Raw genomic sequence first — 25,561 nt, forward strand, 5'->3', positions numbered from 1 at the left:
GACGTGGAAATTAGTTATAGGCCAATGAACATGTGCTAATTTGAGATCCATAATCTTTGGTCTAACGATACTGTCGAGTTTAGCAATTTGGTTGACAGGCCCAATGTTTTTCTTAATACTGTATTATATACGTAGCCTAGTCTAAGAAAATTGGGGGCCCATCTAACATCATATAATTTTATTTTCATAATATTAAAATATAAGAAAAAGATATACAAAATGAAAAATCTAATTTAAAAAATATTGTATAACAGTAAAATTTTCCACTTATAATTCATATAATTTTATTATTATTTATTTATTTTATTTATTATTATTATTATTATTATACATGTTTCAAGGGAATTTTATCTTTATCTTATTAAACAGAGTGTATATTTTCATAATTAATATATTTATGTACTAGTGTCTAGTAATAATTTTTAAAATATGTAAGAAAATGTATAAAATTATATCTATGATATCAGATGAAATTTATGATGTTGTGTTAGATTATGTGTAAAATCATTTTACGAAACATATCAGTTACAAAAAAAAAGGAAAAAAGAAAAAGAAGAGGAACATATCTTACTTTTGCTTTTTCGCTTTGTGGCTCTCATTTTACTTTATTAAAAACAAAAACCCAAAACAATATTTCTGAGAAAAAATCTGAGCCAGTAGATATATAACAAAAGGATTACTCAGCAAGCATGCATTTGAACCCCAAGTCACAACTTTCATCAAGCCTCCGGAGGATCATTGCGCCTCCTCCTCCACAACCAATGACTTCCTTTTACCTCAACTCCTTACTTCCTCTTCCTCCTTCTCATCCCCAGAAACTCCTCGAACCTTCTTCCTCCTCTCCCTTGAGCATTTCCAATTCTAGCGAAGTTGCTCTGAAACCAATCGTCATCAACGGAGACCCACCCACTTTCGTCTCCGCCCCTTCTCGCCGTATCATCGCAGGTTCGTCACTAAAAATCTAATCTTTTTGGTAATACGACAACAAAGCTGAGATTTTTTTACGTTTTGGGCTACACGCATAGTTGGAGACCTTCACGGCGATCTGAGCAAAGCCAGAGATGCCCTTCAGATTGCCGGTGTCTTAAGCTCCGACGGAAAAGACCAATGGGTCGGGGAAGACACTGTATGTCCTTTTTTCCAAACACTTAAGTGGAACATAATTTCAGTTTCTGTTGCATATTAGTTCAACGGTTGATGCTGTCTGATACTATGCTTGTGTCAAAAGCTACCTGTTGTAATGTTTGTTCCTAAATTGATGTTTTAAGATCTCCTAGTGGTTTATAATAAGATCTTTTTGAGAGTACAGGTAGTAGTCCAGGTAGGAGATATACTGGACCGTGGCGAGGATGAGATTGCAATACTCTCCTTACTGAGGTTACTTGACGAACAGGCCAAAGCCAACGGTGGTGCTGTTTTCCAGGTTAATGGGAACCATGAGACGATGAACGTTGAAGGGGACTTCAGATACGTAGACACGAGAGCTTTTGATGAATGCATAGACTTTCTTGACTACTTGGAAGACTATGCACAAGACTGGGACAAAGCTTTCAAGAATTGGATTTTCGAGTCAAGGCAATGGAAACAAGATAGAAGAAGTTCTCAAACCTATTGGGATCAATGGAATATAGTGAAGGTACTTAAAATATTCGCTTGTGGCTTCTCTTGAGTCGATCTAAAGTTTCTGTATTTAAGTCGTTGGAATTAAAAAAACTATGTAGGACAGAGGCAAAAGGGAGTGATTGCAAGGTCGGTTCTTTTCAGACCAGGTGGTCGATTAGCATGTGAGTTGTCTCGTCATGGAGTTGTCTTGCGTGTTAATAACTGGGTGTTCTGCCACGGTGGTCTCCTTCCTCACCACGGTATAAACATAATTTAGCGTCCAGAGATATCTTTCTTTTTGGATTTGAACTCTTTTCCTTATGATGTGTACTTGTTTTACAGTTGCGTATGGGGTAGAGAGGATAAACAGAGAAGTGTCTACTTGGATGAAGAGCTCTAGTGATGAGGAAGACAGTCCTGAGATGCCATTCATTGCAACTCGGGGGTATGATAGTGTGGTTTGGAGCAGACTTTACTCAAGAGAGACTTCTGATCTGAATGAATATCAAATTGAACAGGCAAGTTGAATCCTCAAAAACTGTTAAATCATCATCAGCTTGGATTGAATGTGTGTTCCTGAGTAGTGAGTACTTATATAATCAGGTAGGTAAAATTCTCCGGGATTCTCTTGAAGCTGTTGGTGCCAAGGCGATGGTGGTGGGGCATACTCCTCAGTTATCAGGCGTAAACTGGTACATTTATCTAAACCCATTCCCAACATACCACAAGTCTATAAAAAGTTATAAACTATAATGAAATTTGGGTTGTGTCTTGTTAGTGAATATGGTTGTGGCATATGGAGAGTTGATGTGGGAATGTCCAGTGGTGTTCTTGACTCTAGACCAGAGGTATTTGTAACAATCTTGGTTCTTGATTAGTTGCTTTCTTATCTTTGTATAATCTCTTCTTAGAGACTGGCTCTGGTGTTGTTTCTTCAGGTTCTGGAGATAAGAGGGGACAAGGCTAGAGTTATAAGGAGTAACCAGGACACACTTCACGAACTTCAAGTTGCAGATTACATATAAAAAGCTCGTAGTGACAAGAACCAGACTCTCATGTCCAAGGTTATAAGCTTGAACTTTGAACTCTTTAGGCATGAACAACTAAAAAGCAGCAGAAGTTTCAGACAAGACCCAGATGAGAGACAGATACAGCTGAGGTGACGCTAAACTTTCAATTCTATGTGTGTATTGTGTATATTTTGTGAATCATAAGAAACATACTATATTCATCAAGTACTACAATGTATAGCAAAACACTTTAGTTAGTGATACTTTTATTACAATGAGGAGTATTCTATTCTCTTACCAATCAAATGTGGATTTTGTGATGATAAGTAAAAAGACAGGACTCTTGCATAAGCCACAGAGCAGCTTGGAAGTTAAAGATTAGTAGAAATCAATTGGTTTATTCTTTTGATTGAATCAGCTCTGCTACCCAGAATTAAATCTTTTCAACCAAAAAAAGAAGAGCTCAGGTGCGGCGATATCAGCTGATATCAGATGAGTGCAAAGGACCCAACCTTTGTTTAAGCCAATTTCATCACAGCTCAGGATGCACCAGCCGGGAATCGAACCCGGGTCTGTACCGTGGCAGGGTACTATTCTACCACTAGACCACTGGTGCTATTGTTAATAACATAAATATATTATTTGATATTTGTAGATAACATAACAAAAGACCATTTTACACTAGCTAGGCACATGTCCCACATCTAGCTCTGGTGGATGAGGAGGATGGTTCACCACACACTTGGAAGTAACGTGGTTTCTGTACAACTGAAGCAAAGTCAGCCATTCAAGTTGAGTGATATGGATTTTGTGTTTCCATATCCATTCAATCCAAAGTAAATTTAGTGGTGAAATGAGTCATATAAACAAATTTTAAGACTCTTGTAAATGAATCAAGCAGCTGTCTCATCTCTTTGATCTTTTCAGTTACTAAGAACATGCAAGCATGTATGTCTCATTCAGTTATTATTATTATTGAAAAATTTGGAAAAAAAAACATAGTTTTGTACACATCAAAATTCTCAACATCATCAACAACACAAGCCTGGAAAAAAATGAATCTAAAATGACTTTAAAGAAACCCTGACAACACAATTTTACAAAGAAAAACAAACAGAATCGTCAAGAGCGTGAATAACCTAACTCTTAGTCTTTTTTCAGGCAGTGTTTGGATCACCATTGAAATCCTGAAAGAAAGACTTGACACCTTCATAAGTGGACCAACAGATTGCTGCTGCAGGAGCATGAAAGAGCATTCTCGGAAGCCATCCCCTTAGTAGTCCTCTATATCCGTCTTTTTTCACAATCGTTTTAAGTACATCGCTTATCGAGCTACTAGTGAAGCGGTCGCATCCACACACACCCTGCACATCACCACAGATGATTGAGATCATTCCATACATTTTATTTTAGAGAGAAGAATCATGGACATTAGCTGATTGTGATGTTGCTGTTTTCAACGATGTGCTAAGTCAAATAAAAGTTCTCTAAGAGACACCTAAGCTTGAGCCACTACTGTTCCATTTACGAAAACACAAAGAATCAAAACATACATGAAACGAATATGCACCTTACGCTTTAACAAGAAAACATAACCATCTCTTCTAAATATTCTACACTTATTTTCATACTCCTTCTGGACCTTCCCCATAAGATCACATAATAAAACGAAACAAACATATATTTTCCATTCCATAAATGCTATTCTACATCAATATAAGCTTACATAGTAAGACCTGAGTAAATGATAAATCAATTGGGAAATGTCATTGCCTGAAACCATAAAACACACTCTACCCTATACATACACAAACCAGAAACGTACTGGTTGAAACATCTAACCATTGAAACCAAAGAACTTCCTCTTAAGATTCAATGTGATTGTCAAAAACTAGAGAGGCTTATGGTGCAGCTCTAACACATGATTACCATCTGCCACTACTCTGATAGTTATTTTAACGCATAATCAAAAGAGGGTTATCCAGCAACTTACACATAGTTCTTTGCATCTAATCACGTTGCCTTTCTATCCAAAGTTTTAGTCTTTCAACAATTAGAGACAAAGAGAGAAGGAATCATTCTACCTGACATTGCAGCTGCGTCTTGACAACATCAAGCGGCGTAGTCACAGCCGCCGCTAACCCACCAGCAGCTGCTCCAGCCGTAGCGTGAACCAACCAACCTTCCTCATCATCGCCAACTCTCTCCGGCGAAATCTCCACCAAGGCCTTCTTAGCCGCCTCGTAAGTAGCGAAATGAACAGCAGTAAAAGGCGCGTTCATCAGAACCGTCGTCCTATAAGAAGCGTAGAACGCACCAAACCCTTCCTCTCTCATAACCCTCTTCACACAATCCCACACCCCTCTGTAAGTCCCTTCCCCCATCTGCAGCCTCTGCTTCACCATATCCATCGGAGTAAACACCGCGTCGCTCGACACCGTCGCGAACACCCCGGAGACGGCGTGCGCGGCGGCGGAGTTGCTGCTGCTGGAGTCTCCTGATAGAAACTTCTTGGAGACCTCGTAGAAGGAGAAGTAGACGGCGTGGGCCGGGCCTGCGCCGAGGCCCATGGCCCAGATCCCGCGGTAGAGCGCGGAGGGTCCTTCCTTCTGGATGATCGAGCGGAAGGCCTGCCGGATCCCGACGGGCTTTAAAGGGCAGGGGCGGAGGGCTTGCATGTGGGTCTTGATGGTGTCGACGGGGAACATCGCCATGTGCTCCACGGAGCCGGCGATTGAGCCGGCGATCATGAATTGCCAGAACCGGAGGCCGTCGTGAGCGGTTTCCGGTTTGAATTCGGGTGTCTGGGAGACCGGTCGGAGGTCCGGGTCTTGGAATTTGGACGCGGTTGTAGCCTCCGTAGCCATTTTAGGGTTTAGATCGGGAGTGGCGGCGGGGATGAAAGGTAGGGTTTTCCGAAAATGCTGGAGCGATGATTCCAAAGAGGGATGTGAATAACCGATAAAGGAGAGACGGCGGTTACACGGATGTAAAGGGGAGGATTAGTGGTCGTTGACTACATCATCTCCATCTTACTTTTCCGTTTTTTTGTCTGAATCCTTCATGTCAAAAAGTTTGAATGTTCCGGTGGAGAAGTCGGACTAGGATTCTGTTGTGACGTTGTTGGCTTTCAGGCAAATTGCTATTCAGACCAAATATGTTTTTCTTTTGAGGTTATTCTGGTCTCTGTTGGGCTTTTTTTTTTAATTGAAAATGTTTGTGGATCCCAATCCTGCTGGAGTACCTTTTTGTTTTTCTTAGAGTATCCGCATCAGCGGTTTGAAAGAGGTTCATGGACCAAGGTTCATAGGTCCGAAAATTAAAAGAAAAGATTAAATAGGTTTAAATCGGTGATCCGTCTCTTGCGAGTGAACCCGTATGATACGGGTTCAAGCCACGCGTCGAAAAGGCAGTGGCCACGCATTATCGCGTCGAATGCGAGAAAAATAGGGTTTCGCGTGAGAGGATTCATTTTCTCTTCTATTTTCGAAAGCTAGGGTTTATTTCTCTGGTGGCGATTTCTCGTGCGACGCGAAAGCCGGAGATTTTTTCGATCTAACCGACGTCAGACTCTCTCGTAGACGATCTTAGGTCAGTATCGACTACTTTGACGGTTTGATTGAATCGATTTGGGCTCGAAAGCGTTATCGGTTAATGAAAATCGATTTGGGGGTTTCGATGTAGGGTTCGAAATCGATATGGGGGTTTTGATTTATGGTTTGAAATCATCATGCGGGTTCCATTTTGGGTTTGTTTATCGGGGATTTGATATCGATTTGGGGGTTTCTACTTAGGGTTCGAAATCGATATGGGGGTTTTGATTTATGGTTTGAAATCGTCATGCGGGTTCCATTTAGGGTTTGTTTATCGGGGATTTTAAATCGATTTGGGGGTTTCTACTTAGGGTTCGAAATCGAGTTTCTGGTTTCGATTTCCCGTTGATTGTGTTCTAATCTTTGCTTTTTCTGGTAGAGATGGATCCCGCAGAAGAGAGAAGAGAGACAAAAAGGCAAAAGGAGTTCATCAATATGCAAGGATACGTGGCTGATTCAGAATACGGGATTCCGACGAGGTGTCTCTGTGGTGGGAGAATCATTGACGAGGTTCGGGGGAAGGACGACTACGACACTCTTCCTGGGAAGCGGTTCTTCACTTCCAAAAACTACGAGGTAAACGCTTTTTCTCAATTAAATTATTTCCATTTATTTTTGTTTTCAAACGAGATTCTCATATGTGTTTTTGTTGTTAACAAGGCTGATGGGTTTCATTATCGTCAGCCTTGGGTGATTGGTGTCCAGGAGCATATCAAACGCCTCACTAAGCGTGTGGAGGAGGTTGAGCTGCTGATCAAGTGGGTGCCGGAGGTCAATAATCAGATTGAGAGACTAGAGGTAAAGTGACTTCCAAAATTTTGTAGTAAATTTGTAATATTTTCCTTCATTTTTTATTAACTGACTAACACAGTGTGATTGTTGTTTCCATGTCCAGGCTGAGGTTAAAGCCCTCAATCGGGTGGTTGATAACCTCTCTGTACAGGTCGCGGACTTGGAGAAGCTCTACTACGACTGAAAACAAAAGATAACACTGAAGCTTAATGATTTCTCGTGCTAGCTAGGTAGAGTTGAACTTGAACTGAACTAGGTAGTTGCGTAATGAATGTTAATGAATGATTGAGTTTCAAATCCGTGTAGTTGTGTTTTGGTTGGTTGCGTAATGAATGGTTGAGTTTTAAAAACTGATTTGATGTTTATTGAATACTCTCTGTGTAGTAGTAGTTGTCTAATTCACTTTAATCATTGTTTGGTAGTTACAGTATGTTGAATTTTTTGTCCTTTCAAAGCAAAAAACTAGTTTAAAATCATAGGCAATCCACATCTGAAAACACAAACCAAATTTTAAACCCATTTATCGAAAATCAAAATGGATCCTTTTTCAATTAACTCTCCCGGGTTTGTTAACCTACTAGCTTCCCAGAGCAGTCCAACAATAGACTTAGGGTGTTCTGAGGTTCCTAAACCGGCGTCAAAGCAAAAGTGGATAACCAAAGAAGACGTTGTGCTGATCAGTGCATGGTTGAACACCAGCAAGGATCCAATCGTGAGTAATGAGCAGAAGGCAGGTACGTTTTGGAAGCGAATAGAGGAGTATGTCAATGCTAGCCCTCTGCTCATTGGCTCCGTTCCTAGGGAGTGGAGTCAATGTAAGCAGAGGTGGGGAAGGGTGAATGAGCAGGTCTGCAAGTTTGTGGAGGCCATGAAGCCGCTGTGAAGGAGCAAGCGAGTGGCCAAAATGAGAATGATGTCATGAAGGCTGCCCATGAAATCTTCTTTAATGACTATCATGTCAAGTTCAGTCTTGAACATTGTTGGAGGGAGCTTAGGTTTGATCAAAAATGGAGATCACAGTCATTGTCGAAAGATGGTGCAAAGGAGAAAAGGAAGGAACCTGCGGAGGAGGTGGCTGCCGAGGAAGATGTTAGGCCTCCTGGTGTTAAGGCTAGCGAAGCAGCCAAACGCAAGAAGCACGCGAATGAAGCAGCTTTTGATCAGATAGAAAGCATATTAGCTGCCAAAAATAACATTTCCAAATAGAAAATCTTTGATCGTTTGCTAGCAAAAACTGAAGATACACTTTCTCATCAAGAAGTGTCTCTAAAAAATAAACTCATTTCTGAAATGCTTTGATTTGGTTAGTGGCTTAATTTTTTTTTTAATTTTGGAGTAGATTAATGGTTTGTATGAATATATGTTGACTCTGTTTTGTTTTAAGTTTATTGAATATGGTTGAATCTGTTTTGCTTTGCAGGTCACGGGTTGGAGGAGGTGGATGTGTGTGGACGTGGATGCTTGTTATTTATCTCGGTTTCTTTTGGTATCAGGTCACGGGTTGCAGGAGGTGGATGCTTGTAGTAGTAGGTAATGTCAGTTTGATTCACGGGAGAGTGTAGAATTTTGTATCTCTCTACACTTTTAACTTTATCGGCTTTAATGGGTGTATGTACCCACATGATCTGTTTTTCTACTCACGGGTGTATGTACCCACGGCTTCTGATTTGTACTCAAGGGTGTATGTACCCCATCAACTTGTAAAATATGTCTCTATATATAAACTATGTATCTCACTTCTGTTTGTGCAACTCCTCTTTCACTCCTCTATATATAAAATTCTGTTTGATTCTTCTCACAAAACTATGATCACTCCACACTAGCTTTGATTCTTCTAAACCATCAACACACTTTCATACACTTCTCAAACATCACTACGACTCTTCTCACTATCACCACACTTTCCTACAATTTCTTGTCAACATTACGATCACTTCTCCTTGTTATCAACCAATCCATAGAGGTTAGTTCAAAACTTGTCTTCACTTCTCCTTGTACATATCCATAACTTCTCAAAAATAATGTTGTTGTAAGATAGTAATGTTTTTATAAGTTTTAAAGAAATTAAGTTATGGAATTTAAAAATAATGTTTTTGTAAGATAGTCATGTTTTTGTAAGTTTTAAAGAAAAAAAATAATGTTGTTGTAAGATAGTAATGTTTTTATAAGTTTTAAAGAAACTAGATCCTTTCTCCGCGCTACGCGCGGATAATATATTTAAATTTGTTACATTTATTATTTTTATTTGTATGTGAATTTTTGTATATTAAATTATATATACTAATTTTAAATTTGATTTTTTTTATATTTTTAGTTTGAAGTAAGTATTTCTATTTTATGTAACACAATTACCTAATAAAATATGAAGAATCAAGTCCGAGATTTTAGAGTTATGTAAAAAATATATTATTATGTACAGAACATAAATTATCTTCGTTTAAAAGATCGGAATCTCATCTCAAATAAATTCACGAAAAGAAAAAGTACTCCAATAACCTAATTAAAATATAAAACCCTTCTTTTTAAAAAAAAAAAGCGTACTTAATAATATTTTTTTACGTGTAATAGTTGAAAACTGACAATTGAATATCGATCTAGAATATTACTTTAATATATCTAATGGTAAAATATTAATTTTAATAAACAAATTTTGAATTTTGTAGTATTAATGAAGTAGAAGTCTTTAAAATCTAAAATCTATTTTATTAACATAATATATTTTTTATTCATTTATTATTTTGATGTTAAAAAATATTGCTTTAGTTTTATTTGTATATTAATTTTTTAATAATTTAGTTTCTATTTAAGTAATTTTAAAATTATAAAGAATATAATATATTTAAAATTATTTATTTAAATATATCCAAATATGATGTCTCATTTTTATGTGTGTTTGCGTTAAACATATTTAATTTGTAGTTTGTATATTTAATAACACCTTGTTGCGTGCCGTTCTATGGTTTTAATAAATGTGTTGTCATTTCATTTTTGTCACTAATAACATGATTTTTTAGTGATGAGTGATAATGTATTTTTTAACGTTATGTATTATATTTTATCGTATATTTTCTATCTCTTCATGCTGGCATTTTTTTTAGAATCATTTTAATTAGAGAATAGGTTTAAAGATGCAAATAAAACTGTGTATGTTGTAAATTTATACTTTTTAGTGTAACTGAGCACTATCAATTATGAAAATTATATTATGATTTTATTTTACTAAATCTTTCTTTCTGTGTATATTTTTTTTGTATTCTTACAATTTTATTGCCTTATTCTTTAATTGCAGAGAATTGCTATTTCCAATTTTTGTTTCATATACCTTAAAAGTCTTCGGTTGATTTTTGTTTGTTTTCTTTCTCCAATTACGATATACAGTTCGACCGTTTCTTTTTTTTGGATCAAACTACTAATATTACCAGATAGAAAATGTTAAACTCTAAGAATTGAGTGAGTATTTGTGCTAGAGAATACTGATTTAGCCACTAATATAGTGAGATATTATAATATTAGAAGGTATGGAAACTCTTCTCTGTTGTCCTACGCTGGACATAATTAAGTTGTTGTCAATTGATTCTATATTTGTGATAACTGGAAATACATCTTTATTTCTTCCTTAGATCATCCTTAATTGGTTTACGATTCGACCATTTCTAATATACTGATAGTAACATAATATTAGATGTTGATTATCTTCTTCCAATTAAAAATGCACAGAATGAGAGAAATTCAAGGTGAGACCACTTTACAATTTTGTCGTCATATCTATATAGAGTTAGTTTATAGATTACTCTATATGTTTCAAAATGTAATCAGTTTTAATTAAAATATGTAATATTTAAAAGTTACTACTTTAGTAATTTAATATATAAATTTAATCAATTACACAGTAATTTACATAATTTAGTTGTCCACACAATATCCAATAAATATAAAGTTACATTGAAATATAAAAACAATTTATATAGTGAAAAAAACAATATTTTTAAACCATTATATTATAAAACAATGGGAATATTCAAATTATATTGAAACATAAGAATATTACGAATCAGAAAAGCTGAAATCTCAACGTCGATCATTTATGTCGGCCATGTCTTAGACCATCTCCAATGTATTCCTCTATTTTTTTCTCTAAAATAGAGGAATTTTATAATAGAGATGGATTTGTCTCCGATGTATTTTTCTATTTTCTCTACTAAAAAGGAATATTCTTGATATATTCTTTTCTAAGTTTACAAATAATATTTTTTATTTGTGAAAGTTGGAAACCAGCCCAATTTATTTTAGTATTTTATAAAATTATGATATTATTTACACTAAATATTTCTTTACAAACTATTATTTAAATAAAAAATATAATTATATTTATATAAATAATATATTTCACTAAACAAATATTTTCGGTTATAATTGTTTAAATAAAAAGTTAAATGATCATTTTGTAAAAACAAATAGAGGAAAGTGACATGACAAAAATATAGTTTCTCATTGGCCGATTATTTTTGCCTACGTATACACTCTATTTGAGGCTTATATCCTTCTTTTATTACTTGTTTGATAGTCCTAATTTTTTGCCTTTTTATGTTGCATTTCATGTTTTTGGTTTAGTTTTATTGTGAAATAATAATGAACTATTAGGTTACAGAATATATTGTTCTTTAGTACTGACGTTGAATTGACTAATTAATAATGAATAACTTGGTTTTTTTTCTTTTTTGTTGGATGTCAAATATTGTTTGACTCACATTTTTATAGTGTGCGATTAATATAAAAAATTAGATGATTTATTTGTTTTGTGTATTTTTTTCCTACCTGAATGTAGACTTTTTATTTTAAATATCATTAATTATCTTCTTCATCTTTTTCTCTGCAAATTTATCATATTTAGGTCAGCGACAGCTGTACATTACTTTGTTTGAAGTGGCTTAGATGGAATAGGTTTTGTAATAAACTTCAATATCTATGTTCAAGTGTGATGTATTTTGAATAAGCATCAGTCTAGGAGTATTTATTTTTTAAAAAATTGTTATCCAATGAAACCGAAGTATTTTTAATTTAACGTTTGTCTATATCTAAGGTTCAATATCTATGTTCATAATTTCTACTGTTCTGAAACTTAACGTAGCTGGCATTCTAACTTGTAACATGCTTCAACCAGCTTTTGTTTTAGGTTGGGTGCAACAATGGCCGTGGTTGCTTGAATGTTGTTGGTTTTAGTCTCGTGTGGTTGAAAAATAGGACGCGTAAACTGGTTGATTGCATAATTATTTATTAATTGTTCTCAGTATGTCACTCATTAGCTTGCCCTGGTAACATAAATGTATCAGAAGTTCAATAATTAAGTACCAATAATTTTAATGAAAATATATTAATTTATCTTCTCTCTACCGCTCCACTTTTAAGATTTCTAAAGAAGGTGTTGAACAAACCAATCGTTATCAACACATTAACACCAAAATACTAAATTTTGTTTGGCACTGGTGAACAAATACAAAATATTTGCATATTAGTAATATTAACACCAAGATAACGATTGTTATAATCTCACATAAGTAGCGCGTAAACTGGTTGATTGCATAATTATTTATTAATTGTTCTCAGTATGTCATTCATTAGCTTGCCCTGGTAACATAAATGTATCAGAAGTTCAATAATTAAGTACCAATAATTAATGAAAATATATTAATTTATCTTCTCTCTACCGCTCCACTTTTAAGATTTCTAAAGAATGTGTTGAACAAACCAATCGTTATCAACACATTAACACCAAAATATTAACTTATTTTATTTGGCACTGGTGAATAAATACAAAATATTTGCATATTAGTAATATTTGCGTATTAGTTTTATGCATCTCGATAAAAGATATTCATTTTGAACGTATATTTTTCAAATCAAATTTATTTAAATCGTCTTATTTTCAACAAAACACCAGTGTCAAAATAATATAAAATCACAAAACAATATGGCCTCAGTATTTGAACCGTTCCTTAAAACCTATGATTAGTATTATTATGTAAATATTTTTTTCACTAATTTGTTAAAACTACTACTTAACTCATATAAAGAAACATGCATAATTTATGTAAAATAGCATGTAATAACTCTCAGCCTACCGAGCTTGCTTGATTATAACAATATTGGATTACAAAAAGAAAATCAAATCCAAACCGAGAATTGGTTAGTTGTTACATAGTATGAATAAGATAAAAACAAAACCAAACAAAACCAAACAAAAAAAGAAAGAAAAAAGCCTTAGTTCTCTGGGTAGAGGAAGACAATGGCTAACAGCAGTGTTGATCGAAACCATTCGCGGAATGTCTCTTATAGCTCTTGGTGATGCATTGGGGATGAAAATATGTCACCTTGACTATGACATTCGGGTAAAACACAATCCTAGAAGCAGGTGCTCCTCTCAATTGACTCGTGGACTGAAAAATATGGGCAGTATGAACAGGTGAATAAACAGATTTTGTATTCCTAAAACAATGATATGTTTCTACTGAGTTATGTGGCATCATTGAACTACATTACCTGTCGGCAGTGAAGTGTTTAATCACATCACATCCAATGCGAAAGAGAGCTTTACAGGCGTAAGCACATGGCACCAAGATCAACGGCTAAGTAAAAAAAAACTGTCTCCCACATTCTCCTATGAAAGCCACAATAAGAAGTATATCAATCGACATAACCATGAATTGACAGACATAAGGTTTACGAAGAGCTAATTAGTATTCATATTTTTTTTCATGTTGCCAGTAGGATTAGCATGAACTTGGCTAAATCTATCATAGCAAACCCAAATGCAGCTATTTAACTCATTCATACTTGATGAAAACTCCACCTTTCAGTCGTTTAGAAAATGTAGTAAGAGAACTATAGGCATAGAAATCAGGCAACTATATCTCTCTCTAACAAAAGCAATTGCAATTGAGAAGATTGTGAAAAGCAAACACAGTGAAAAGAATACATAAGCACATGGCACCAAGATCAACGGCAAGAACACATCTTTTCAACTCATGATAAGAACTAAGGCCACTGGACTTAGACTCGAATCTCACATAAGTAGTGGAATTGAACTCTTGAGACCTTGAAACTTTCGAGCTCATCAACAAAGCGTAACAGTTTCAGCTTTAAACCACAGACACATTCAGTACCAAGATAAAAACTCGAAATACAATCAATTCTAAAAAAATAGAGAGACGCAGAATCTCACATAAGTTGCTTATTCCTTGTTCTCGAATGAGTTGCTAATATCAAACGGTGTAGGATGCTAAACTAATCTAGGCAAAAAGGGAAAGATGATAACAGATTCGAGAGGGAGAGATGGCTTACTTGTTTGTTCATCAACATCGGGCTGTCACATACTCCCACTACTATTCGAGCCATGGCTAGCTCAACCGCCTAATTTCTCCATCCCCACCAACAAATATTTCAATAAATTAGTTTTGATTCATAAGCAGAAATCACAGAGAGAAAACAACAATTAACCTTGAAGTCTGATCATGCCCATCGTGCAATCGATCAAAAGTACCACCCAAAACAATAGCACCGAACGAATCCGCCGTGGTAATCTTCGAAGCTTCCACTTCTCGCACCTCGTCTTCCCCATGACCTCGCGGCGACGGCCTCTCAGGACTCTATCGAGATCGATGTGACCAGTAATGTTCATTTGCGGTTGTAGTGAAGGAGAACATGGGAAATAAGAAGATGAAGATGTATAGTGAAAAGGCTGACGTTCTGGTTTTCTTAGCAAGCAAAGTGGAGATCGAAGGAAGAAGGAGGAGCCTCGTCGGCTACGGTTTAACACATTAATAATCGAGATTTGTTTTCTGTTTGTTTTATTATTGCAAAGGATAATGACATGGCAATATAAAAACATATGATAGGTCGATTAAATTTGCCTACGTGGATAGTCTAGATGTTGATCTTATTCAACTTTTAGTATTGTATTGATTAAGTTATGGAATTTAAAAATAATGTTTTTGTAAGATAGTCATGTTTTTATAAGTTTTAAAGAAAAAAATATAATGTTGTTGTAAGATAGTAATGTTTTTATAAGTTTTAAAGAAATTAAGTTATGGAATTTAAAAATAATATTTTTAAGTTTTAAATTTAATAAAATGATAAAAGACAACAATACATATCTAGGCCTAATAAAAAAATATATATATATAATGAAAATTGAGAAGAAATAAAGAAAATAATAATAGGATTAAATATGATTAACATATCCCTTTTACCTTTTGTAGGAAGGAAAATAGAAATAAATTGCTTCAACAATGTCTTTCTCATCAAGTGATGAAGTAGATGAAGCTTTAGAAGAAATGGTCGACCAAGTAGTTGATAATTTCATCAACTCAATAGTTGATGGTCAAGCCAACAACCCGAAAAGACGAGCTTATATCGAAAGAAATCGGGAACGAGGACACAATCAACTATTGAACGACTATTTCAAGGAAAATCCTACATACCCACCGGAAATGTTTAGGCGGCGTTTTCGAATGAACAAGCCATTGTTCCTTCGCATTGTCGAGCGCCTAAGTAGTGAAGTGCCATACTTTCAGTAAAGAAGAAATGCTCACGGAAGGTACGGATTATCTGCATTTCCAAAGTGTACGGCAGCTATACGTATGCTGGCATATGGTCAATCGGGAGATACATATGACGAATATCTCCGACTTGGTGAAAGTACAGCACATTTATGTTTGAAAAATTTCACTACTGGGATAATACAATTGTTTGGAGATGAGTATCTAAGAAGACCTAATGAGGATGACCTTCAACGATTACTCGATGTTGGAGAGGTACACGGGTTCCCAGTGATGATAGGCAACATCGATTGTATGCATTGGGAGTGGAAAAACTGCCCAACGGCTTGGAAAGGTCAGTACACACGTGGTTCAGGAAAGCCGAAAATTGTCTTAGAAGCTGTGGCATCACAAGATCTTTGGATATGGCATGCATTTTTCGGATTACTAGGTACCCTCAATGATATCAATGTTCTTGATCGGTCACCAGTTTTTGATGATATTTTACAAGGTCGAGCACCTAAAGTTAAGTTCAAGGTCAACAACCACACTTATCGTATGGCCTACTACCTTACTGACGGAATTTATCCAAATTGGTCAACATTTATCCAATCCATCCCACTTCCTCAAGATCCTAAAGTAGAGCTATTTGCTGAACGTCAAGAATCTACCAGAAAAGATGTCGAACAGGCTTTTGGAGTATTGCAATCAAGGTTTGCAATAGTTAAAAATCCAGCTCTACTATGGGACAAGGAAAAGATAGGAAGGATTATGAGAACTTGTGTCATATTGCACAATGTGATAGTAGAGAACGAACGAGACGGATACACGCAAATTGATACTTCTGAGTTCGAGTCAGAAAAGTCAAGCAGAAGTTCGAGGTGAAAAGGAGAACAAGTTTTAATATCGGTAATATGTTAGGCATTCGCAATGAAATTCGAGATTTAGAGAAACATGATCGTTTGAAAACTGATTTAGTTGAAAATGTATGGCAAAAATTTGATAATATAGATGAATAATCTTTGTATGTTCATGAATATTCTTAATGTATTGAATAAAAGATTTTAAAATATTTTAAAAATTATTATATTTTATTTATGTATTATCAATATATTGAAAACTTAAAAGAAAAAATATATATATATATATATATTATTTTATTCCTATGAACCCCTTCTTCAAGTTCATCAATGTAGAAACACAATAGATAGAGATTCATCACTATTCATGGACCCCAAAAAGAGGTTCATTGATGCAGATGCTGTTATGAGTTCATTGTAATCAACTTGGTTTTACATTCTATGAAATGATGTCAAGAAACATTCTATATTTTAGTTGGGAGGTTTTAGATTAGTTATTTTTACTGTTTAAAGACATTACAAACAGTATCAGCTCTTATTCTTCACATGTATATGTACAAGGCATGATGGAATTTATATAGCTGAAGCAGTTGCCAAATGCTGCCATCAGCCGGTTCGTCGGGAAAGCTGCTCCTGATTTGTGCTCTCGAAGATCTTGTCTGCATTTCCCACCTCAAATCCATCTCGCCGATGACACTCTTTTATCTGCGTTTTAATAAGTGGTTAATTCACAATGTTGATGCAAAGATATGAATCAGCTTTATATAGTAACAAAGGAGTTTGGAACACAAAATGCCAATGATTTTCACAGTAATCGTGAGTTGAGATATTCAATAAGAATGTCACTTACATCGCTTTCGGGTACATTCTGAAACTGGGGAAGCACAAGGCGTTCAGCAAACTCAATGTATGAACAAGGGATAGATTTGGTGACTCCATCAGAGAACTTGAAAGAAAGAGAGTCTGCCACAGTTGAGCTTTGCAGCAAACCACCATCAGGGCTAACTGAAAAAAATGGAAAAAAGAAGCAGTATGTGTCAGTCAATTGTTTGCAACCCCAATCTTCTCTAATTTCTTTTAAACAAGGAATTAAGATTAGCTCATGAGTTTGGTGCTACTAAACCTTTAAGGACTCCTCCTTCAGAGTTCAATTTGAAACCTCTTTCTTCAAGAAACTGATTGAGCTTCTTAATCTTGTTTAGATGAGATTTAAGCCGATGGACAGAGATAGTGACGTGGTTTAGTGCATAGCCATTGGCAAGCGTCCATGCTGCGTATTCACTTTCCCTATAGATTAATTTAAGCCCAACACACCATCATTTATGAGTAAAACATGTACCTAACCAAACAAACTCAGAAGATTAATTTAAACCCAACACACCATCATTTATGAGTCAATAATCTAGAAAATTCAATAGCAAACCAGGAGGAATTAGAGCATGTACCTAGCCAATTGCTCAAACTCAGAAGATAGAGGCTTTCCCCAGGGTAAACTACCCAAAGCACTAGAGAGAGCAGCATACTTTCTCCCATTAGGCGATGTTTCAGTGTATTTTCTGATCACATCCTGGAAACAAGAGACACACTTACTTTACTTCAAGAGACACTTAGCGTAATAACTCATACACAACAATCAACCATCGAGGGTCAAACCGTTACCTGTGTCTGTGTACTCATCTGGTCGACAAGGAGCTCTGAGATAAAAACTCTTGGTAAAGGACCATCAACACCACTTCCACCAGGAACAGCAGAAGAAGCATGAGGAGGCGCAAACCACAAAGCTCTGAGCTTTTTGGCAGGAAACCTCAGCTCATCCATTTGGGTATACCCATAGTCAAGGAAAAAGCTTGCAAGCGAGTCAATCCCATAACCACCAATCTAACCATATATTCCAACAAACAAAGACCGATAATTTAACTTTTGTTAAAATGTTTTAATCTTTGAAACTGTACTTAGAATAAATATAAGAAGCAAATAAAAAAGTGAAATTTATACCCCAAAGGTCCTGAAAGCGAGATGGTCATAGCAAAGCTGGTCGTCGTCAACGGATCTGACAAGCTCCAAGACTGATCTAGGCGTCGGGTTCCGGTTTAGGTAAACCGTTTCCATCTGTCCTAAAACGCTTCTGAAGAATGGTTCAGCGACCTGATCAAGGGCCAAAACAGGAAACTTAAATAAACAGGTAAATATGGCTTACATCGAATAAACTAAGAAGAAGTAAATTAGAACGGACCTGCGAGGACGATCCATGAGAGTCTTTGTTCGATGACATCGAGACACCTCCACAAGCAGCTACTGTGGAGTGATCGCGCTTCTCAAACCGGATAAGAGATCCAACAGAGAGTGATGGTGGTGGTGATCGGAGAGGAGGAATCGAAGCTTTGATGGTAGAGGAGTATAGAGAGAGCATAGTGGAGGAGGTTCCTTGTTTTTTCCGACGGAAAGCTTTAAAACTATGAAAGATGCCATCTTTTTATGGATTGGACAGACAGAGGTTCCGTGTGATTCGTCTTCTTCTTCTTTCAAAGAGAGTCGTGTCGTGTCGAATGTGTTATACAACTGTGTATAGTATGTATCACATCTGATGTGTCGACATCATCTTCACATTTATATATTTTCATCTGATGTGGCAACATCATCTTCTGCATTATATATTTTTGATTAATAAGGTGGGGGTATTGGATTTAGAAATTTGATAGAATTAGAAGGAATTATAGTTTCCATTAAATTCCACTGTTATTCAATTATTGATTTCATTAATTTTTTTAAATTCTTGTGTTATTGGATTAAGCATTTGTAATCATTCTTTTATTTACTTTAAATTCTGTTGTTATTTAATATATTTGATAGATTTTGTAGTAATGTTATTTGATAAAAATTTAATGGAATATGTCCTGTAGAAATGCAAAGAGCCAATTCTTTGCCTCAAAGGAGAGATTTGTTATGCTCATGGGAATCTGCATTTCACGAACTCATGTCCTATCATTTTTCACTCTGCATTTCATGAACTCACATAAAAACAAAAGAATTGAAGTAACATAATTTTTTCAATGGTCTTTTTTTGAAAAACGACTAATCTTTTTTTGATGTTTTCATAAAATCCCTACAAAATAGCATTTATTATAAAGTACTAGTTACAAAACTTCAAACTGGTGTTGACAATATATTCTAATCAAATAATCTAATATAAAATCCCAACAAAATAGTAATTACCATTTTTTTAAAAGTTCATTTATTAGATCTATCTCTCATATAAATCCTACTCAACCATATAGCATCTGATCCCTATAAAATAGTTCTTATATTTTTCTAAAGAAACAAAACATAGATCAGTTGTCCTATAAAGTAGTACTAATTATTATTTTTCTTTCAATTATAAGATTAAATAATTTTCATTAACTTTTTAAATATACAAAGATTTAAAAATTTCATAGAAGAGGAATTCGTATCCTATAAAATTTATGTATATTCCTTTAAAATCCATCATAAAAAGAATTGGATAAATGCATTAAAATCTCATCAAATCTTTTAATACTGCAAAAGTTCTTACTTATGAATTCTTTCAAATTCAATTACATTCATGGATTCATTGATTTTTTGGAAGAAGAAACTATGTACATACGAGGTTTCTGCCTTTCTGACCCACCGCAGGTCCACAGGTGTGAACTGAGTATAAATCACAATAAAATGGGCCTTAGGCCTGGCTTGGATGGATCTGTAAGTTATCAATAATATGTCACCTTATCAAATAAATTTAGTTAAGTGTTCCAGGTTTGGATGGACCTATTTTAGAATGGATGATGGGCTTTAGTTTAGTTTTTTTTTCTGAAAAAATGTAGTAGTGAGTGACAAAGGGTTTTGGGTAGGCTCTGGACGGATCGGGTATCCAGGAAATTTTAAGGTATCCAGATCCGGATCCTGATCTCACAGATCCATAATTTTACTATCCTTATCCGGATCTGGAGTTCTCGGATATCCGGATGTCGGATATCCTTCTAACAATTGTAATATCTGGCAGATATCCGGATCCGGATTTGGATCCTTAAAATAAATAAAAAATAATATTAATATATATATAATATTAACAATAATTTTAAAATAAATATATATAATGTCTTTAATTATTTCTATGGATAATATTACAAATACTATTATAAAAATGAAAATATCTTAAATAAAATTAATTTTTATATATAAATACTACTATTTTAAAATATTTATTAATATAACTTACGGATCCAGATATCCTGACTTAAAAATTAAGATATCCGGATCCCGCTTTGACGGATCCAACATTTTACTATCTGGATCCGGATTCGGCCCCTCTGAATATCTGGATTTTTGTCTTTGAGTTAGAGATAAGAGACGAGGAAGTATAAAAAAAATCGAGTTAAGCTGTAATATATAGTAGCTCAAGAGCATCAAATTTAACCGTAATCAATCCTCATTAATATAGATCTTAATTAAAGGTTTACAGCCTACTACATTTAACATCGCATAGTACAAAAGGTGTGACTGACTATTGATGTAGTTGCTCTCCACAGTCACAATTATACCCACAACTCTAAATTTACACCAATCTTGATATATTTTTTTTTAATGCTCACAACATTTTTTTTTATAAGTTCACAATACTTCTTTAAATTTATGTTTTTATAATTGCTCTGCAGAAACAAATTCATACAGTCCAAATTTAAATATTTTTAAAAGATAAAAATCTAGAACTAAAACCAAAAAAATCGCAACAATATTTGTACAGCAAAAAAAGAAATCACAGCTCTTACCTATTACACCAAAAACTTCCCGTTAGATTATTGATAATCTATACATGCACATGCACTCCTCCATCTACATAATTACCATCACTAGTTTTTTTTTTTTGAATACACACTATATAGTAAGATTTATGTAAATTATATTGAACAAGTATTAACAGTTTTTTTTTTGGGTAAAATGTTAAATTGAGTATTGACAGTTGTAGCAAGGTTAACTTAAAGCATTGTCGTAACATTTTCATCTGACATTTCAGATGCCGTTCACTGACCGTGACATGAAGTTTACATACGTTGAAACAAAGTTGGCACTTGGCCCCGACAAAGGATTGGTTAGTTTTCGACTCAAACATGTGGTGAATCCTTTTCTAGACTTAGACCCCACCAATCTCGATAAAGACTTGCCATAAACGTCCTCTTCATGTAATCTTCCACTCCTTTACTTAAAAGATATTTTTGCATCTCTTTTATTCGCGAAGGAGATATTTTTCGTTTCAAATTTGACAAAGTTATAAAAGTTGATAATGATATCTCTCACAAAAGCACAAATAAAATGTGAAATAATAATCGTCATAATAATAATACTAAGAAAATAGACGCATCGAAGATTGGAGATATTTTTCTTCCAGATATTTATTTCCCCTTTTAAGTCTCCCTTCTCACGAACCGACCCTACAAATAATTCAAAAGAAATGTATCGCAAGAAAATTCATAAGAAAGATATAGAGTTTGAAGTTCTCTAGCACAGATTAGTTAAATATGAAAATAAATAACTAGTTAACATTGAGTTTAGACTAAGATGTACAGAGAAGAAGGGACAAGAGAGAGAGAGAGACACCTTGAAACGAGGTCGTTTATCAGCGTTGAGTTTTCGGACTTGATACCTTATCTTCTTAGAGAAGAGCCTACTCTGTCTCTTCTCTTTGTACCTTAACACACTCGCTTCTCTTCTCGTGTTTCTCTCTTCATCCATCACCGGCACTTCACCCCTCTGGACACACTCAAAACCGTTAATACTAATTCATCAAGATTACATCACTATCCATAACTTGCACAACAAGTAAGAGATTTAACACAAACTCACATAAAGGGCACTGGCCGGAGCCATTAGCATTGAGGTATCTGTCCACAGAGGTTGCTGGCGACGATCAGACCAAGCATCAATAACTTCTTGATGGTTCAGATTCAGCTTCAGACCCAACTCTCTGTACTCTTCATAATCCGTCGACGTATTATCCCAAAACCCAGAACTTGAACCTTCGTGATCAGTACTCAAACTCTTCTCTTCTTCCTTCACATCTTCTTCGTCGTCTTCTTCTTTCCAGAAATCCCAGTTGAGCTCATGAGAGCAGCTTAAGCTGTCAATGTTCATGTCGAAAATGCGGTCGAAGCCATCGACAGAATGATAGTGTTGGTCTTGAGAGAAAGCGTTAATGGACTCGAAGATTGAAAAAGGTTGATGATCAGCCACTTCTTCTTCTTGCTCTTCTTTCTTTGGTAACCTTTGTGTATCCATGTCTTATCTCTTTTTTTTTTTCTTGGTCTATCCGAGCATCATACCAAAAACATAGATATATACATAGATATTATTACAGAGCTAGGTTACTTTTTAATACTTTTATAACATGTGATGTAATATGATTCGACGTGGCGTCTTATCCCAAAAGTGACGGGATAATACCAAGCTGATTGGCTTCGAGAGTCCAGCTTGGAATGGGACCTCTCTTACTGCTCCTTTGGAGTTCACTAGAGACCATTTCATTTCAGCCCTTTTTCCACGTTATACTAGTAGCCGAATAAACGAAAGCTTCTTTTCTGTTTTATTAAAGATACATGTATCTAAATAATATATAAGTATTCAAAATATCTACGGAAACACTTATATAGCATGTTTAAGACATGAAGCAAATGATTTGGTTGAAAATAAATAAAAAACTAGCTCGCCTGACTTTACTTAAATTAGATGCCAAAAAGGGTAAAAATGATTCAAGCGCATCAATGCGGTTAAGCTTCATATGTTCTTCTCTGAACACAAAGTGATCTTTAGTAACAACTAAGTTGTAATGTTTGATAAGAAAGCTGACCTGTATCTGAATGGTCATGAAGTATCAAAAGAGCATTGAGGTTTGTAGCACCAGTTGCATCAAATACAGCGAGAGTGTAGTGGTTCCAAATCTCGAATCATCTGAGTGCTACGTAGATGTTGTAACATCCTTTCATTTCGCTTATTGATTCCTTCTCTGAACAAATTGCTACCTGTGGAATCTAGATTTTTCATGGGTCTTGTTTGCCTGCTTAGTATCCTGAGTTCCTTGCTCCTCAAGTACTCTGCACCTTGTGCCTGAACTGTTTATGAATTGAAAATTACTCAGATACACTATGCTAAAGTTTCTATCCATTCATATAAATCACCAACCAGAAGATTTTCAAGATCGTAATGTACAGCTCAATGAATCCTCCATAACAGTTACATTAAAATGAAGGCAAATGTGTATAATTTCAAAATCATATTCTATGCCTGAATTCACGGCGAGACGCTATACTAAATGAAAGGGGGTAATGTGAAACTCATTTAGGTTGAGAGAGTTTAAGACCAATATCTTTTCAAACAAATTGAATTCAAACGACACGGTAAATACTTGGTTTTGGGACTAGCCACGACGAAAGCAATGCAAAATGTAGCCAAATTCTGATCGAGGCAATGGACTATAAACAAATGAAAATACCTGAGTGTGAAGATGTTAACGACGCAGCTGAATCCCTTAGTCTCCTTACACTCTCAGCAGCATCCAAAGTTTCAGAATACTCCTCTGATGTTGGTTCAATTAGACTATCCCTCTTAAGGCCCAGCAGCGCATTTTCGGAGGCCTAGGTCAACGTCAGAACAATGTCATACCGTCACAGTAAGTCTTAAAGTCAAAAGCAAAATAAGCAGTTACAAAAGAAAGAGAAAAAGTAATGAAAGATAACCAAACTGATCATTACTTCCATACGGTAAAAGTAATCGAGAAAATTAGCAGTACAATATTCTGATTGTTCAAGCATCCAAGCTAACAAATTGCGTAGGAAGGAAGCTCATTTTTCATTGAGCATGTTAAGAATCAAGCAATGAGCTCATGTATTTACAGAAGGGAGACTACTCACCTTTCTAGCAATAGAAGGGAATCCATGTTCCATAGACTGGACTGCAAAGTTGTTCCATTCGGAATGTGAAACTCTTAACCACAAACAGCTTGTGGACTTGATCTCCCGCAAAGTCAATGCCTCATACTTCATAGCTAAACAACTCTATTCAACACATAACAACAGATCATAACATAAGCAATTCGAGAAAGTAGCACAAATCAATCTGCTAATCTGAATACCTCAATGTTAATTTTTAGTTTATTCAGATCGAAAAGAACTTAGACACAAACCTCCGTATCACCGATAAGAGCGAAAGCACGAGCGAAGAATTCGAGTACTGAGAGCTTCGCAACGACGGATTCTCCAGCGAGTTCGCTGAATATGACAGACGATTCAGATCTCATGAAATCTCTCAGTCGGGATCTAAGATCGGAAAACGATTTCGCGTTAGTTGCAACCAGAGACAGCTCGAGAATCCGAAGAGACTCTTCATCGAACCTGCGAAATTAAACGAGAATATAGAATCGGTTCAAGCTAACGCGAAAGAGAAACTGAGATTTCAGGGGAATATCGGAGGAAACGAAAGAACCTCCGATCATGAATCCGATTGAGAAAGAGATAACTCTGATCAGCGATCGTCGCCTCCGACATTCTTCTCGGAGAGTGATTGGCGCTTCAAATCTTCTCTCCGTGTGAGACCTTTGATTTTGAATTATACGGCGCATTTTAAGATGGAGACAATTGATAAATGGGCTGTGAATAGATTTTAGATTTACGATAGGCCCGTTATGTAAATTTAAGGCCCATTAATACTCGTTTAGATATTAGGGGGTCGTCGTCTCCGTTTTCTGAAAGCAAGTGTCGATTTTGTTCCACCGGGCGGTTCGAGTGAAAGGACGCCAAGGAGAACGTGTCAGGTTCTTCATCTATTTCTCTGCTTAGTCTCTACTTGGACTTCATATTGCTGCATCATTTGTTTATTTACTCTTCATTCGATTTTGTTTCCGGTTGTGATGCAGGCTATATGTCAGAGGAGCCATCCAACATGCCTCCTAAATCAAATAGTAATCCGTAGTATTTAACTTTTGTATTATACTTTTTCTACTACTATTTCCATTTGTGCTTTAGGTTTTAACGTAGTTTGTGATTGTCTTTGGCAGGGAGCTCGAGTTCTGAGTGTTTATGTATCCGAGTAACATCTAAAGCTGGCCTTTTGTCCTCATGTATCTTCTCAAATGTTTTGGAGAAACAATATGGTTTAAGTCGAGCCGA

The 25,561-nt window shown here is 35.6% G+C and overlaps 6 protein-coding genes and 1 non-coding gene across 8 annotated transcripts; 2 read left to right on the forward strand and 5 right to left on the reverse strand.

Moving 5' to 3' along the window:
• The first annotated feature begins 655 nt into the window (after positions 1 to 655).
• On the forward strand, positions 656 to 2,887 carry LOC106425868 (shewanella-like protein phosphatase 1). 2 transcript variants are annotated; one of them, XM_048743508.1, is made up of 8 exons: positions 656 to 945; positions 1,026 to 1,126; positions 1,310 to 1,636; positions 1,727 to 1,862; positions 1,945 to 2,124; positions 2,210 to 2,294; positions 2,381 to 2,450; positions 2,541 to 2,887. In XM_048743508.1, the coding sequence occupies exons 1-8, from the start codon at positions 690 to 692 to the stop codon at positions 2,625 to 2,627; spliced, it is 1,242 nt and encodes a 413-aa protein (XP_048599465.1). In that variant the 5' UTR covers positions 656 to 689; the 3' UTR covers positions 2,628 to 2,887. The 2 variants fall into 2 exon arrangements, with proteins under 2 accessions (XP_048599465.1, XP_013722043.2); XM_013866589.3 differs by having other exon boundaries at positions 674 to 945; positions 1,945 to 2,120; positions 2,206 to 2,294.
• Positions 2,888 to 3,157: 270 nt separating this feature from the next.
• Positions 3,158 to 3,228, reverse strand: TRNAG-GCC. Its single transcript has one exon. It is a non-coding gene; the product is annotated as a tRNA-Gly (tRNA).
• A 333-nt stretch (positions 3,229 to 3,561) lies between these two features.
• Positions 3,562 to 5,828, reverse strand: LOC106368993 (mitoferrin-like). The gene is made up of 2 exons (XM_013809082.3): positions 4,697 to 5,828; positions 3,562 to 3,976 (listed from the first exon to the last, which is right to left on the reverse strand). Exons 1-2 carry the CDS (start codon positions 5,477 to 5,479, stop codon positions 3,770 to 3,772), a joined length of 990 nt encoding a protein of 329 aa, XP_013664536.2. The 5' UTR covers positions 5,480 to 5,828; the 3' UTR covers positions 3,562 to 3,769.
• A 1,704-nt stretch (positions 5,829 to 7,532) lies between these two features.
• Positions 7,533 to 8,203, forward strand: LOC106363797 (glutathione S-transferase T3-like). The gene is made up of 2 exons (XM_048743268.1): positions 7,533 to 7,731; positions 7,845 to 8,203. The coding sequence occupies exons 1-2, from the start codon at positions 7,533 to 7,535 to the stop codon at positions 8,201 to 8,203; spliced, it is 558 nt and encodes a 185-aa protein (XP_048599225.1).
• An 8,657-nt stretch (positions 8,204 to 16,860) lies between these two features.
• On the reverse strand, positions 16,861 to 18,983 carry LOC106425871. Its single transcript, XM_013866593.3, has 7 exons — positions 18,625 to 18,983; positions 18,387 to 18,536; positions 18,051 to 18,269; positions 17,837 to 17,958; positions 17,515 to 17,678; positions 17,242 to 17,396; positions 16,861 to 17,096 (listed from the first exon to the last, which is right to left on the reverse strand). Exons 1-7 carry the CDS (start codon positions 18,799 to 18,801, stop codon positions 16,998 to 17,000), a joined length of 1,086 nt encoding a protein of 361 aa, XP_013722047.2. The 5' UTR covers positions 18,802 to 18,983; the 3' UTR covers positions 16,861 to 16,997.
• A 2,618-nt stretch (positions 18,984 to 21,601) lies between these two features.
• LOC111201383 (protein CHLOROPLAST IMPORT APPARATUS 2-like) lies at positions 21,602 to 22,691 on the reverse strand. The gene is made up of 3 exons (XM_022693122.2): positions 22,248 to 22,691; positions 22,002 to 22,154; positions 21,602 to 21,835 (listed from the first exon to the last, which is right to left on the reverse strand). Exons 1-3 carry the CDS (start codon positions 22,677 to 22,679, stop codon positions 21,809 to 21,811), a joined length of 612 nt encoding a protein of 203 aa, XP_022548843.2. The 5' UTR covers positions 22,680 to 22,691; the 3' UTR covers positions 21,602 to 21,808.
• A 454-nt stretch (positions 22,692 to 23,145) lies between these two features.
• LOC111201382 (protein DOUBLE-STRAND BREAK FORMATION-like) lies at positions 23,146 to 25,009 on the reverse strand. The gene is made up of 5 exons (XM_022693121.2): positions 24,879 to 25,009; positions 24,580 to 24,787; positions 24,308 to 24,451; positions 23,890 to 24,031; positions 23,146 to 23,509 (listed from the first exon to the last, which is right to left on the reverse strand). The coding sequence occupies exons 1-5, from the start codon at positions 24,938 to 24,940 to the stop codon at positions 23,307 to 23,309; spliced, it is 759 nt and encodes a 252-aa protein (XP_022548842.2). The 5' UTR covers positions 24,941 to 25,009; the 3' UTR covers positions 23,146 to 23,306.
• Between the last annotated feature and the right edge of the window lie 552 nt (positions 25,010 to 25,561).

Source organism: Brassica napus, chromosome A10 (assembly GCF_020379485.1).
Source record: "Brassica napus cultivar Da-Ae chromosome A10, Da-Ae, whole genome shotgun sequence".
In the NCBI taxonomy this organism is placed as follows: domain Eukaryota; kingdom Viridiplantae; phylum Streptophyta; class Magnoliopsida; order Brassicales; family Brassicaceae; genus Brassica; species Brassica napus.

Excerpts from the sequence above, each read along its gene's own strand:
- LOC106425868 (XM_048743508.1), top strand. The coding sequence starts at position 690 with ATGCATTTGAACCCCAAGTCACAACTTTCATCAAGCCTCCGGAGGATC. Across the intron at positions 2,295-2,380 it reads CAGTTATCAGGCGTAAACTG|TGAATATGGTTGTGGCATAT; the intron begins GTACATTTATCT and ends GTGTCTTGTTAG. Across the intron at positions 2,451-2,540 it reads TTCTTGACTCTAGACCAGAG|GTTCTGGAGATAAGAGGGGA; the intron begins GTATTTGTAACA and ends TTGTTTCTTCAG.
- LOC106368993 (XM_013809082.3), bottom strand. The coding sequence starts at position 5,479 with ATGGCTACGGAGGCTACAACCGCGTCCAAATTCCAAGACCCGGACCTC. Across the intron at positions 3,977-4,696 it reads AGACGCAGCTGCAATGTCAG|GGTGTGTGTGGATGCGACCG; the intron begins GTAGAATGATTC and ends GGTGATGTGCAG.
- LOC106363797 (XM_048743268.1), top strand. The coding sequence starts at position 7,533 with ATGGATCCTTTTTCAATTAACTCTCCCGGGTTTGTTAACCTACTAGCT. Across the intron at positions 7,732-7,844 it reads GAGTAATGAGCAGAAGGCAG|GTCTGCAAGTTTGTGGAGGC; the intron begins GTACGTTTTGGA and ends GTGAATGAGCAG.
- LOC106425871 (XM_013866593.3), bottom strand. The coding sequence starts at position 18,801 with ATGCTCTCTCTATACTCCTCTACCATCAAAGCTTCGATTCCTCCTCTC. Across the intron at positions 17,679-17,836 it reads GAGTTTGAGCAATTGGCTAG|GGAAAGTGAATACGCAGCAT; the intron begins GTACATGCTCTA and ends ATTAATCTATAG. Across the intron at positions 17,097-17,241 it reads AGAATGTACCCGAAAGCGAT|ATAAAAGAGTGTCATCGGCG; the intron begins GTAAGTGACATT and ends ATTAAAACGCAG.
- LOC111201383 (XM_022693122.2), bottom strand. The coding sequence starts at position 22,679 with ATGGATACACAAAGGTTACCAAAGAAAGAAGAGCAAGAAGAAGAAGTG. Across the intron at positions 22,155-22,247 it reads CTCCGGCCAGTGCCCTTTAT|AGGGGTGAAGTGCCGGTGAT; the intron begins GTGAGTTTGTGT and ends GAGTGTGTCCAG. Across the intron at positions 21,836-22,001 it reads ATAAACGACCTCGTTTCAAG|GGTCGGTTCGTGAGAAGGGA; the intron begins GTGTCTCTCTCT and ends AATTATTTGTAG.
- LOC111201382 (XM_022693121.2), bottom strand. The coding sequence starts at position 24,940 with ATGTCGGAGGCGACGATCGCTGATCAGAGTTATCTCTTTCTCAATCGG. Across the intron at positions 24,032-24,307 it reads TCCCTTCTATTGCTAGAAAG|GCCTCCGAAAATGCGCTGCT; the intron begins GTGAGTAGTCTC and ends ACGTTGACCTAG. Across the intron at positions 23,510-23,889 it reads GTTAACATCTTCACACTCAG|TTCAGGCACAAGGTGCAGAG; the intron begins GTATTTTCATTT and ends ATTCATAAACAG.